The 14,310-nt window shown below is 46.4% G+C and overlaps 1 protein-coding gene across 1 annotated transcript in view; it reads left to right on the top strand.

Moving 5' to 3' along the window:
- The first annotated feature begins 1,099 nt into the window (after window positions 1-1,099).
- TMEM233 (transmembrane protein 233) overlaps window positions 1,100-14,310 on the top strand; it is a 36,893-nt gene continuing 23,682 nt past the window's right edge. The window contains exon 1 of the mRNA XM_040443741.1: window positions 1,100-1,440. Coding sequence (XP_040299675.1) covers window positions 1,252-1,440 — 189 coding nt within the window. The 5' untranslated portion in view covers window positions 1,100-1,251. The remainder of the gene's footprint in view (window positions 1,441-14,310) is intronic.

Genomic DNA, 14,310 nt, shown 5'->3' with positions numbered 1-14,310 from the left:
TTCTCTGTGACCGGCCAGCTCAGAATATCTGGATTTTGGGTGAAATATTTTCACCAATGGACGTTGGGTCTGAGATATTGCAGAAGGACTATATTTTGCAGAAATAGCTTCCTAATAATAACTAACATGTATTGAGCACTTAGATTCACCTGGTTTGAAATGCAACTTAACAGTGTTCACAAAGTCCCTTTGAGGGTCCCTATTACCCACTTTTTTCAGATGAAGGAGTTGGAACCCAGTGAGGTGAAAGAACTTCCCCGAGGTGATTCAGCTCAAATGTGACAATTTCCCACCTCTGTCTGGATTTGGAGCCTCAGTTCTGGTCATAGCCCTTCCCATGAATTGCTTAGTGATGCAATTGCTATACTCATCTGGGTTCCGAAAGTGGACCCGTCTCTCTTCTCCCCATCCCAGTTATCCACTTGAACTGTCTACACCAACCAGATCCACCTGCTTCTCCCTCCAGGGGCTCCATAGGTGGAGAAATGGAGAGGAGAGGATTCCTTGTTTGCACTATTGGGAAAAAGTCCAGGGCACACGGCACAGGGCAAGCGGCACTGCTCTTCCATGCTACCCGCTGCAGTCTCCAGAGGCCCCCTCTGCAGTGCCTGGAAGGTTGGGCCCAAAGTTTAGTACCTTGCTCCCAGACCACCTGTTGGGGAAGAGAAATTACTGGGGCTCAGTGTTCAGGGTCTGAGTACCAGAAGGGATTGGGTCAGGAAAAGCAAATTGTTAGTCAAGGGGAAGTAGGAACTCTGTGGCCACATGGATAAGGTTGCATTACCCTCCCTTACACTTAGTGTATTCAAATACAGCAGCTCGAAAAGATACCTGGTCCTCTTCAGACCGAAGGCGGGCCAGTTTGCACCTTAAAGGGACTTTGCTCTCCCCTTCCCTGTGCCTCCTGCCATTTTGGACTCGGAGTGAGTCTGTGCATCTGTCTGATGGTCTCTGGGTGTGTCTGCAAGAAGTGCCTTTCCCCTGTTACTCAGGCGGGCGGGCTCCCTCTCCTCCCCGCCGCCTCTCCTCACCCCCTTGCTCCCTCCCTCCCTCTTGTGCCGAGGTTCTTGGCCCAGGTCCCTCAGCCCAGGCGGAGGACGCCGGAGAAGTGAGGTCACGTCTCCCTCGAGCCCCGCGCCGCTGGCTTTTCAGAGCCTCGCCAGAGCGGGCGGCCAGAGTCCCAGACCACGCCGACCGTGCGCTCCTCCGACCGTGCGCTCCTCCGCCCTCCCTGTGCCGCCGGCCTCGCCCATGTCTCAGTACAACGACCCCAGCGCGGACTTCAAGAGGGCTTTGGACAGCAGTCCCGAGGCCAACACCGAGGATGACAAGACCGAGGAGGACTTGCCCAGGCCCAAGAACTACCTGTGGCTCGCCATCGTCTCGTGTTTTTGCCCCGCGTACCCCATCAACATCGTGGCTTTCGTCTTCTCCATCATGGTGAGTGAGTTAGGACCTGGAGCAATCAGGGAGGGGAGACCTGGGCAGCGTTGCGCCAGTACTGGGGACCCAGCGCGCTCTCCACCGCTCCCTTACGCACTGCCCGGCGCACCCGGGGTTTTCCGTCCTCTGCGCCCCCTCCTTTTTCTCAGGCTCTCAGAACTCCGCCACCAACCACTAGCGCCTCCTCTGCGCTCCCTGGGGCGCTCCGAGCCCTGACCCAGCCTCTCCCAGGCCGGCTCTCCACGTCCTTCCAGCGCCCATGGTGGGTGCACTCTTTCCAACACGGGGAGTTCTTCCGTGGACTCTGCGGCTTCTTTCCCTGTCTCCTCTGACATCCCTGGGCACGGTGCGGCTCTTCTCAACCTGCTTTTCTGGAACCTCCAAGTGAGCCACCCGTGCGGGCAACAGCACGCCCCACTCTCTGAGCGCGCCGGTTCTACTGCCCGCTCCGTGCCGCGCCCGGGGCTCCCCCTCTCCAGCGCGTGGCACTCTTAGCACACAGTCTTTCTGGGGATCCCCAAGCGATTTCCGACGCCCTCTCCTTGACCCTGGTCCCGTGCTTTCTTAGGCACCCCTCTCCAGGCAACGGTTCCTTCTGGCTTCTTCCTACGCCAGCTCCCTCTCCTTGGCACTCTCCGCCACCACCCACCACCCACCATCCCGGCCCTCTCTCTCCAGCGGCCTGCACTCTCTCCAGGCCTTTCTTGAGCGCCCCCTCCGACACGCGCCCTCGCCTCTCTTTTACTCTTTCTGCGGCGCGCCTACCCTATCTCCGCCTCTCTTGGCGTCCCCCAACGGCTCCCTGGCACCCCTCCACCGCTCTGTCCCGGGGCGCTCCCGGGAATGCACTGGGGTACTCCTCGCGCCCTGTGCGCGCCCGCCTCCCGAACCGCGCGCCTCTGTCGCCCAGACGCTGCTGGTGTTCCAGTCTGCCCTCCCAGAGCTGGGCTCCGCGGCCCCCTCCAGCCCCGGTGGGAACTCCCGGGAGAAACCCACCAGGAGGGCGGCGAGCGTCCTCGAGGCCCTCGCCTTATTGACTGGAGCAGCTGGCCCGGGGGTGGCGGCGGGGTGAGGTTCCGACCGGCACTGTCCCGGGACAACCCTTGCAGCGAGCTCCCTCTCCCGCGGGTCTACCTCGCCTGCAGCTGGGCGACCCAACTCCGCAACCACAGACCAAGAGTGGGATTCAGCTCAGGAAGATCGAGCTGAAGATCCGCCCCCGTCCCCCACGCAAGTCCGCCCGCACGCGCCTGGTGGGCACACACAAAGATTTCATCTGCACGCTCAGCCTGCTCTGTCCCAAACCCCGTTTGTCCGCTGTCTGCACCAGCATGCAAGCGGGCCGCCGCTGAAACTCTGCCTGCCTGGTTTCAAACACGAGTTCCGACCACAGACTAAGCTGTACGATCTCCGGAAATCGCTGCACCTCTCTTACCTTCCGCCTCTTTTTGTCTGTCAGATGGGAATAATCATAGCCATAATTTCTTGACGTTGCCGTATTAATGAGATGATTATAAAACGCTTGGAACAAGTGTCCAGCATGACGTTAATACTAGATGTTTACTCAGATGTCAGTGTTGAAAATCAAAATCCCCACAAGCTCTACTCCCCTTTCCCTGCTGTTTTCTGCCCAAGGCACTTCTCTTCCATCTGATACATTGTTTTACTTATTACTGTGCTTACTGTTTGTGTCCCTTCCTTAGAGTATAAGCCCTATGAGGGTAGGGGTATTTGCCAGTGTTGTTCCCTGCTGTATCCTCAGCACCTAGAAGAGAATCTGGCAGGTGATGGATGCTCCATAAATACATGAAATGAATGCATGTGTGAGGGAATGAATGAATGAATGAATGGTGTTAATGGATCATGATGTCTGCTCAACTCCTGCTGCCTTTTTCCCCACTGGAGCCAGGAAAACCGTGGTATCAGGTTCCTTAGAACCAGCCAGCCAGTTTCCTCCCTTCCTTCCTCACCAGAGAGATATCCGGTCTTGGGTTTTCTGCAGCGAACTGGGGAGGATGGAATCGGTGCCCACACTCTACCCTGATTTATTAATGAATCAGCAGACAGTTCACCCCTTTCCCAGTGCCAATTATAAAACTGCCTGCAAAGGCTTTTTCCTTCATTGATCGGATATGAGCTAACACTCCAGCTGGTAGTGACAGGTTGGATACTAATGATGCTGCTTGGTGTGTCCTGGGGATAAGATTGGTACATGCTTTGAATGGAAACCTCTGTTTTTGACCCCCTCCTCCCCATTCCCTCTCTCAAGACTTTTCCAGTAGTTTTATAGCAAGACACCACTCCAATGCCAGAAACCAGACACTGGAGTTGGGAATGTTGACCATGGGCAAGTTTCATACCTTCTCAAAGCCTTGGTTTATTCATCTAGAAAATGGGAATTTGAGGGGCACTTGGATGGGTCAGTCGGTGAAGCATCTGACTTCCACTCAGGTCATGATCTCACGGTTTGTGAGTTGGAGCCCTGCATCAGCCTCTGTGCTGACAGCTCAGAGCCTGGGGCCTGCTTCGGATTCCAGATCTCCTTCTCTCTGTCCCTCTCCTACTTGCACTCTGTGTGTGTGTATGTCTCTCTCTCAAGAATAAACATTTAAAACAATTTATTAAAAAAAAAAAAAGAAAGAAAATGGAAATCTGAAAAGCGTTTTAACTGGAGCAAAAGCGTTATAAGCATGGAACAAGATAAAGCATGTCGAGCTCCCAGCATTGTGCTAGGTACATGCAATAATTTTCAGACAGATGGATAGATCTGGAGCCTGGAAACAACATATGTCACATACGAAGCCAAACAGAACATCAAATAAATGAAACCCAAATTCTAAAAAAGAGCTTCCCACACCCTCCCCATCGCACTCCCTCCGAGGTGCTTTCCCATTGAAACCATGTGGATCTGGGCTCGACACATTTCATGATAAAGACTCCAAAGTCCAAAGAATAAAGAGGAAGAGGAAAGGTGTGCAGGAAGGGGGTGGCTGACCCACTTGGCCAGCTGTATGTTTCCCGAGGGTGTCTTGTGGGCTTCCATCTGGCTATTTCCAAGTCCGACTTATCCATAATTTGTGGTAAAGTCAGGCACACCACTGCTGGGAGTGATGCCATTCCCCATGGAGGCACTCAAAAACTGTGGTGTCGCAGTGATGTGGGGGCACTACCAGCATTTGTTGGAAAGAGCTAAGAGTAGTCGCATCCTGCAATGCTGGAGTCTGTCACCCAATGAAGAACTGACCTACCCCAAATATCAACAACACCCCAATCAAGAAACACGGTAAAGATAATACAAAGTCACATGAACGTGAATGTATGGAAAATATTGATAAGGCTCAAAATAACTAGTTCCCAGAACTGTAGGAAGAACGGGCAAATCTCGAAACAATCGAGATTCTTTATTAAACCAAGCCTGAGAAGCCTTCTATAAATTACACAGTTGGAGATGTTGAGGGATAATAAAACTACTTTGAAAAATATACATTTGGAAGAACATTCTTCAAGCTGTGTGTGGGCATCTGTGATCTTTCCACCACCCCCATGTGGAGGTAGGGAAGTCCTGGGAGTTGTGAGGCAGTCAGTGCCCTACAGGTGAGAATTGGTACAACATGGCTTGTTGTATCCAAACTTTGATGAGCCAAGCATTGCCAGGGGCAGAGACATAGACATCTTTGCTTCTGCCTGCATTGAAAGTGCACTTAACCTGTACTCAATTTCAGGGACAGATGTCTCAAGAACTTCTCCCCGGCCTGAGCCACTTCTAGCCCAAATTGCACATTCGTAGGAATTTGAAAATGGCACCCCTTCTGCATACAGATGGAGCCCTGCATCAGGCCATATGGCTTGGAAAACGGAGCTTCAGGCTGGCTTTCAAGCCTCATTCCCCACGCTCCCATCCATCCCTGGGTATCTTTGTTTATTCCATCCAAAAGGAGCTCCATAACTTCCATACGGCTTCTGACTCTGGAGAAAGAATGTCTGTCTGTGCAACAAATATTTCTTGAGCATCTATTATGTGCCATGCTCGATTCCAGATGTCGATATACTCCTTTACCTCTGTCAAGCAGTAAATAAGATCAGCAAGATTTCTGTGCTCTTAGATGTAGAAGAAAGGTTCCAGGCAAATTGCAGGAGTGTTGGCAATTTCAGGTTGAGTTCACCATCTGTTGTTTGTGTGGCTGGAATTTGCTACCTGGCTCAAGAGACTGGAGTTGAATCCATGCTGAGCCTCCATACTTGATGAGTACGTGATACAGTCATTTGCACAGCTGAACCAATCTGGTCACTCTTAAGAGTGAATATGAAACAGCCAATGACATTTGACTGGGTGATGTATAAGCCTTCTTTCAACAGAACTGGTCCCCCACACTTAGAGAACTTGTCTAGATACCAACCACTGAGGTTCAAATCCTTTTCTGCCATTTGCTATTTTTGTGATCTCATGCCACTGACTCAGTCCTTCTGAGGCTTGGTTTTCCAACCCTGGAAAATGGCCATTGTGATAGTACTTACCCAAGTACTGCTGTGAAGACTGGATGATAAAAGTTAAATGTTTTCATCCCAATGCCTAGGACACAGCTAGCATTCAATAAGTATCGATGATGATGATGATGATGATGATGATGATGATGATGGAGATGACGGTGTGTTAGGGATACAGCCATTGCTTTTTCAGTGGCAGTTTTTCTCTTTTTATTGAGACTAGAAAATTCAGTAAGAACAAAAGCAATGACAAGAAAATATGTCACTGGAATAAATAACTGTTGCAGCCTAAAAGTAAATATTAATGCTAAACTGGAATGCATACGAATAAACAAGGAAGACTTGTGGTTAAGCACGGAATATTAAACATGCTTGCTCTCCTCCACTCCCTTCCAAAACCACTTAAAATGAAAGTAAGTGAATTTAAAAGGGCACAAACACCCAAGGACAAATTAGGAGAACAGGCGAAGAAATGAAAGAGGTGACAAAATCTTGGAACATGGAAAATGGCTAGCTCAACACTGACTGACTTTACAGAGTAGATAACACTGAAATCTGAATCCTGCAGAAGAAGAAGCCAACAAGAATAAAGTCAGCGTACCCTAAAAAAAACTCTAGAAAGACTCAGAAATTGGAGGCACCCATTGAAGATATCACTTCTGAAAGTAGGCATTAAAAGTAGGGCCAAAGAGAGGAGGAATCTTTGCGAGTGTTTAAGAAGTCATTATTACCAGAGGTCATCTATCAGCCCATGCAGTAGGCACCTACTTCCTCAACAACCCTGACAAAAGATGGGAGATTTGCTCTCTGGTGAGATTAAACACAATGACTCTAGACATCTGAGGTTACAGTTAAGACACCACGGAACAAGGAAGGCTCTAGCCCCTGTCCCCACTTAGTACCCCTACCCTGGCATCCAGGTAGGAGACTGGAGAACTTCTCTTCAAGAATGTGGCCATACCAAAAGAAAACAAACCTGCAGACACAAACATTTAGAGGTTCCCCAGAGAAATCATGGAACTGCCACCCAGTCGTGCCAGGCCACCCACCCGTCGACAAGCCCCATCCTCACACACAAAACTTCCAAGAAGTTTTTCAGTGTCTCACTTTCAAATATGAACAGGCAGTCACAGATTATTGGACATGGGAGCAATTCTTCTGAATTAAGAGACCTGTGGTTTACAGGAGAAATGAAGTGCAAGGAAATAAATAATGCCAAGAAGCGCAAGAAAACTTCAAGGACAGATGATGAACATCCTCAGAGAAATAAGAAACTGGGTGGTAACCACAAAACAAGAATAGGTTGGGGAAAAAAATAAATCAGAGAAGCAAAACAGAGAGCTTGGGACTTAAAAATATGAGGGTAGATTAAAAAAAACCAGAAGGATTAGAAGTCAAAGTTGAGATAAACTCAAGGAAGTAATACAAAAGTCAAAAAGATGGAAAAATGTGGCAGCAACTTAAATGTCCATCAACAGATGAATGGATAAATAAAAGGTGGTATACACATACAATGGAATATTTATTCAGCCTTTCAAGGAAAGGAAATTCTGATGCATGCTACAATATACCCCTTGAAGACGCTATGCTGAGTGAAATAAGCCAGCCACAAAAGGACGAATATTCCATGATCCCACTTACATGAGGTACATAGAGTAGTCACATTCATTGAGACAGAAAGGAGATGGTGGTTGTCAGTGGCTGCAGGCTAAGGGGAATGTGGAGTTATTGTTTCATGGATACAAAGTCTCAGTTTGGGAAGACAGGGAAAGTTCTGGGGAAGGGTGGTGGCCACGGCTGCCTAACAATGTGTATGTACTGAATGTTACCAAAATGTACACTTAGAAATAGTTAAGAGAGTAAATGTTATGTATATTTTGTCACAATAAAAAAAAAAAAATGAGGAAGGATATTTTCTCCCCCAAAGATGTAAATACTCAAGAAAATATAAGAAAATTTGAGAATCATTCCCAGAAATCCAACATCTAATCGGAAAATTCCAAAAGCAAACAAAGAAAATTGAAGAGAGGAAATTATTAAATAAATGATTACAGGAAAAATGTTCAGAACTGAATGCTTGAGTTTCCAGATTGAAAGAGTCCCCTGATACCCAATAAAATGTGTACCAAAGCACATCATGGTGAAATTTCAGATATTTAAGGGTAAAATTTCTCCCCAATCCTACAAACTTAGAAGAAGAAAAAGCATGCCATGTTTTCAGCAATGTTGAAAGTTAAACAGTGAAACAATGACTTCCAAATCCCGAAGGAAAATGGTCTCCAACCTCGATTTAGACCCATCCAAACAACTGGTCAAGGGAGAGAATAAAAATATTTCCAGACATGCAAGATCCCCCCCCCCCTCAAAAACCCAAACAACAATAACAACAACAACAAAAACTATCTCCCATACACCATTTCTCAGAAAGCTATGGGAGGATGTGCTCCCCCAGCACAAAGCAGTAAATCAAGAAAGAGAAAGACACAGGATCCAGCAAAAAAAGATCCAACACAGAAAAGAGGCAAAGAGAAATCCTCCTCATAACAAGGCAATGGGTCTCATACACCCGCAGAAGATTCAGTGGGTAATGGATGGGTGGTCTGAAAGCCACTGTCAAAATCCATTATCTGGTCGTGGGCTGGCAGAGTAAGCTATAGCCCTGCCCCACGCCTGACCACATCTGCTCTAGAAGACAAGGTTTGTGGTCAAAGAGAAAGTAAATACCCGCAGGATGAAAGGCAAACCAAACTGACTGTTCTTTCCATCTGACCCAGGCTCCACCAGGGGCTGCTCATCCATCAAAGCTATGTTTCAAGCGGACTTCAATTAAATTTAGAGAGGAGATTGTGTGTGTGTGTGTGTGTGTGTGTGTGTGTGTGTGTGACCAAGGCAGAACTTGGAAATAACAGATCTCTCAGTCCAGGCAGCTGACCCAGGAGATTTAACACTGTTCACAAGTTGGAGCTCTAAATACTGTAGCCAATAAGCTACAATAGACCCAATACTGGGTCTACTGCTACTGTAAGCTACTGTAGACCCAATAAGGCCTCTCAGTTTGGGTTCTCCCAACCCTCTCTAGCTCTTCCCACACGACTGTCAGCTGAGAAACGGGGTATTAATATTAAGAGACCCTTGTGATTTATTTCTTATGAATTCTGGCACATGAAGCTCTGAAGGGTAAAAAAACGGTTCCAGATGGTAAGAACCTTACCTGAAGTGTGGCATTGTTAGAAATTTCTGTTATAGATGCCTGCAGATTTTAGAGATATGCATGTCAGCCAAGCAGCCCCTGCTTTGTTTGTTACTATGTGGCAGAGGGTGGCCACTGACATTTGTTACTTGGGAATCTAGACGTTAAACTGCTGAGTCCTTTCAGTCCTAGGGTATTGGAGGTACAGACTACATCTATTTCAAGATGTTAATCTGTGTGCTCCTATAAAAGAAAACATTTTTTTTGCCTCTCTAAAAGAAAATACATTTTAAATACTATTTTAATTTACTGATAAAATGATATGACGATTGCATCATAACATAATATGGGAAATACAGATAAAACAAGATTGACCACTAATGGATGGCTCGTGAAGCGGGGTCATGGGAACATGATTTTTTTCATGTTTAAAAAAATTCTGTAATAGCTGTTTTTTCTTCATAAACGTTTATTCACTTTTGAGAGACAGAGAGAGACAGAGCATGAGCAGGGGAGGGGCACATAGAGAGAGGGAGACACAGAACCTGAAGCAGGCTCCAAGCTGTCAGCACAGAGCCTGACACGGGGCTCGAACTCACAAACTGGGAGATCATGACCTGAGCCAAAGTCAGATGCTTCACTGACTGAGCTACCCAGGCGCCCCCATAACACCTTTTTTTTTTGAAAGGAAAAAGGAAAAAAAAAAAAAAGTAGTCCAACCAGAGCCTATTTCCCAAAGTCATCAAACACTGCCCAGATAACAATAGCAGCCATTAAATGAGTCAGCAAAACAGGCCATGGTTGAGGGGCAGTTTGTCACTAATTAATAAGCAAATTATTTCTGACTTATAACGTATGAATTTTAATGATGACTTCGGAGGAAACTTGTGAAGAATCATCAAGGGGAGACCAGGCAGGAGGACTCACCTCCCACGCGAGTGCTTCCCAAATTTCAAGCACTTGAGGATCTTGTTAAAATGCAGATTTTACTCCTCTTTCAAAACTCAGCTGGAAAACCACCTCTTCCATGAGGGCCTTTTTGATTGCCCTTCTCCCTCACCCTAGGTTGTGCCCACTATACTTGGAATAGATTTCTCTCAGTGCACCTTTATTTCTTCACACCAATTTGTGCACGTGTGCCCCTTGAGCTCACCTAGCACAATGCAGAGCACATCGTCAATAAGTAACATTTATTTGATAAATGAATGAATGAACTGGATGAATGAATGAACTGGATGAATGAAACAGAGGCCTAAGTTTGTTCCTCCCTTTATCTCTGAGGATGCTCCTTGCTTCTGAGCTATGTTCTGCATTTCTGCCACAACTTTTTTGAAAAATATCCAGGAGATCTACTAGGCTAATGCCATGATTCACCGAGAGGCTGGCCAAAGCTTGGTTCCCAACGATAACTTTCCTGGCTGGTCTGGAGCTCACCAGTATCCTCACACTGCAGACCAGTGGGTCCACGCTTAGAAACTGGTCTCTATCCTCAACTTGCTAGTCCATGGGACGACTCTCTTCAGTTCAGAGCCACTCATCCAGAAATGCGATGCCTTCAAAGCATGAGCCTGAACATATCTGAAAACCTCCAGTTACGCTGGCATTAGGTTCGTATCTCAAAACTCCAAGGTCAAGAATTAAGCCAGACTTCCCAGAACCATGCTTCTTGGACAATTGGTTCTGCCCAATGTTAACAAGTTTTACCAAAAAAGGGGCGGGGAGGGGGTTATGAAATTGGGAGGTCAAATGCTAAGTTTAGCAAAAGTAAACCGTTTCCTTTCCTTCAGGGTTTCTCAGAACGTGTGGCCAACACTGTGCCTTGTGGCTCTTCAGTGGCAGAGTTAACAGAGGGCATAATTTGCTTAACATGTAGCCCAGGACCCTTTGATCCTAAGGCTAATACGCCACAAAGCACACTTTGGGAAATACTGTTCTTAATGATACAGGTTCTCACTCTTAACGGACTGAGCCATTGTTGATACGGAAGTGTTCCATCCCTAACATTCTTGTCTTGTACGCCCACCTCTCCCCACTTTCTTCCAACAGAGGTGTTTTTAGTGGGTCCCCCCTTCCAACAGAGGTGTTTTTAGTGGGTCTCCCTCCCCAAACTTCTGATGTTCTTTCTCCCTCATTCTCTCTTCTCCCGTAGGTGAAATTCAGAAATTCGTCTTTCTGTTTCCTTTACTCTTTATGTGTCCTATTCTCCCAAACTGAAGGAGGCCTTCTATGTTTAACTCCCTCTTCTGATAATTTCATTTGTTCTTTGTTCTGGACAATTTTGGTAGTGTGGTATCGCCATTATCATCATCATCATCACCATCATCTTATTTGTCCATATGTCTTCACTTCTCAAAGCATTTTCGTATGGACACAACTTCACTTGTTCCTCACAAAATCCCAGCAAGGATATGCAAGAAAGCCGTTTGCCCCATTTATCCACGAGGAAGCAAGGCTCAGAAAGGTAACACTAAGTAACATATGGAATTGATGAATCCCTACATTGTACACCTGAAACTAATATAACACTGTATACTAATTACACTGGAATTTTTTTTAAAAAAAGGAAAGAAAGATGACACTAGTGGGCAAAATCAAACATGATGGTCCTTGCCCCATGGAGTTTATAATCTCGCCTCTTGAAGGATTATAATCAGGTGGCTATGCTTACAGCTTTGATGTTCTGAAAGCTTTCCCTTTTAATAGACTTGCCCCATCAATAAAAGAAGCATCATGTAATACTCTCAATCAAGCCTCGCAGAATTCCTCCCTAGCTTTTTGGTTTTAATGATAGACGGGCAAAAGGACAATTCTCACTTGTCCTTGAAGATATTTATGGAGAGAAACAGCCCAGAAGCACGAGAAGGAGACAGACAAGCATGAATGAATGAAGGGTGATGACAAGGAAATGTGCCTTGTGATCTACAAGCCCCATCTCTAAATTTCCAGCACTACCTCTAGGCACAGAAACTTAGGAGCAAGCAAAATCTAAATGAGAAATCTGAAAGTCATCTGAAAACTCACATTATTACTAAAGGACCCACACCCATCAAGCTATTTTGATGGAGCCTGCTACTAAGGAGTTGGGGATCTAAGACAATACTGATCTATATAAAGAGTTCTTACGCCCGAACAAAAGTATCTGAGGCTATGTTCAGGCATTGATGTAAGTCTATACAGGTATGTGAGTCTGTGTGTGTGTGTGTAAGAGAGAAACAGAGAGAGACAGAGAGATAGAGAGAGATACATACACAAAGAGAGACAGAGAAAGGGAGGTAACTTCACTTCCCACTGGCCAAATATGTACTAGAGATACAGGGATGGTGAAGATGAGAATGGTCTTGTAAGAGAGAAGACGTGTCTTGAAGGAAAGGGAACACGTTCCAAAACTGGGATTTCAGTACTGGCAACCCGACACATCAAACAATAACAAAAATTTCAAATGCCGTACTGTTTTCCATAGCGAAGCCCACTTTTTTGTTCTGTCTCTCAACTGCACAGAGGTCACCTGATGCTCCTGAGGTACGTTCTTCATGCTTTTGAAGGACACGTGGCTCATAATGCCTTCCCTTGAGCCACACTATCTCCTAGGTATCTACCAACAAAAGTAAATGGACACTGGCCAGAATACCTCCAATACTTCAACATCCCACGAGCCCCCAAAAAAGTCCCTTCCATATTTGTGCTTGATTGTGATGAAGTCCAAAGCCCATTTTCAATGAGAAGGAAAACAGAAGAGGCAGGGGTATTGCAAATAGACATCTGTACGACCAAAGACAGAGAGAGCCTGGGTCATTAGCCTTCTCCTCCAGTTATGGTGTCTCTGACCCCTGACACTATGGTAGGAAGCTGGCTGGGTGGCACTTAGCCCTGAGCTTCAAAGGGAAAAGCTGGAAAAAGGAATTCAGTTGGGGGAAGAGAGCTTTAAGCCAACACAAAGAAACGTCACTTGAGTATGCCTGGTCCCCTCAGAGAAGACACCACAGCACTTAGGAACCCTCTGGCCACTTTTTCAAGGGTAGGAAGCAAGGAGCAGGCATTCTCCCACGTTCATTCACTCATTCAACAATTCGTGAACACTTACTATGTGCCAGACATTATGGTGACCCTGTAGATAAACGTCAGCTTTACACAACTAACCTTTTGGGCATCTGTGAGCTAGCTGGTTCTCAGTGACTAGAAGCAGCCCACATGTTGGGTCAGTGAATTAGCCTCTCTTCTTCCCCCTAGAGTTCTGAACTTGTTAAGAAATAAGATACAGGAAACAAATAGATGATCTGTTTGTTCATTCCAAAGGGATCTACTCTGCCCCCAAATTGAGCCAACCTACACCTACCCTAAACTCTATGGGCAGCACAGAACAACCACAGCCTTCCCCTGCTTGTTGAATGAGACAGTCAAGGTCTTGGCTCTCTGAGAACTTGTCTTAGTGGGGGAAGACAGACTATACACAAGTTAGCACATAAACAAGATCATTTCAGAGAGTGGTAAATGCTGTAAAGAGAATATACAAGAAGTATGAGAGAGAAGGACTAGTGGGAGCAGGTGGTGGAGAAGAGATTCTACTTTAGAAAGTGTGGTTGGCAAAGGCTGAAGGATGAAAATAAGCCAGTCATGGCAAGATCTGAGCGGAACCAGGAAGTGCAAAGGCCCAGGGGTAGAAAAAGCATGGTGTGTTCCAGGGACATATGCTATGATATCTATGTCATCCACTGAAAATGGACCTAACTCCCCCAGGAAGGAATCCCAGAATCGGTCACCAAATAGAAAGCTAGGGCTTCTGTTATCTGATGAGGTGTCACACAAGAGCTCTTCACAGATCATTACTTTGCCCAGGCCTCAAGCCAACCTGCTCCCACATTTAGGACCAATTTTTGGTTTATTTTTACTTCAATTCATTCTAAACTAGAACAATCACTCAGAATTAATCTGGTCACTGAAGAAGTAAGATCTATTTCTGTCTGGGTCTCAGTTTCCCTAGGCATTAATGGCCTGTGAGTGTGAATACAGCAGACATTAATAAACAATAGCCCAGGGGCGCCTGGGTATCTCAGTCGGTTAGGCAACTGACTTCGGCTCCGGTCATGACTTCGTCTTGGGTCATGATATCGCAGTTTGTGAGTTCAAGCCCCACACCGGGCTCTGTGCTGACAGCTCGGAGCCTGGAGCCTGCTTCGGATTCTGTGTCTCCCCTT

Source organism: Herpailurus yagouaroundi, unplaced genomic scaffold, assembly GCF_014898765.1.
Source record: "Herpailurus yagouaroundi ecotype Mexico unplaced genomic scaffold, PumYag 191, whole genome shotgun sequence".
NCBI classification, from domain to species: domain Eukaryota; kingdom Metazoa; phylum Chordata; class Mammalia; order Carnivora; family Felidae; genus Herpailurus; species Herpailurus yagouaroundi.
This window is presented reverse-complemented; position numbering and strand designations above follow the sequence as displayed.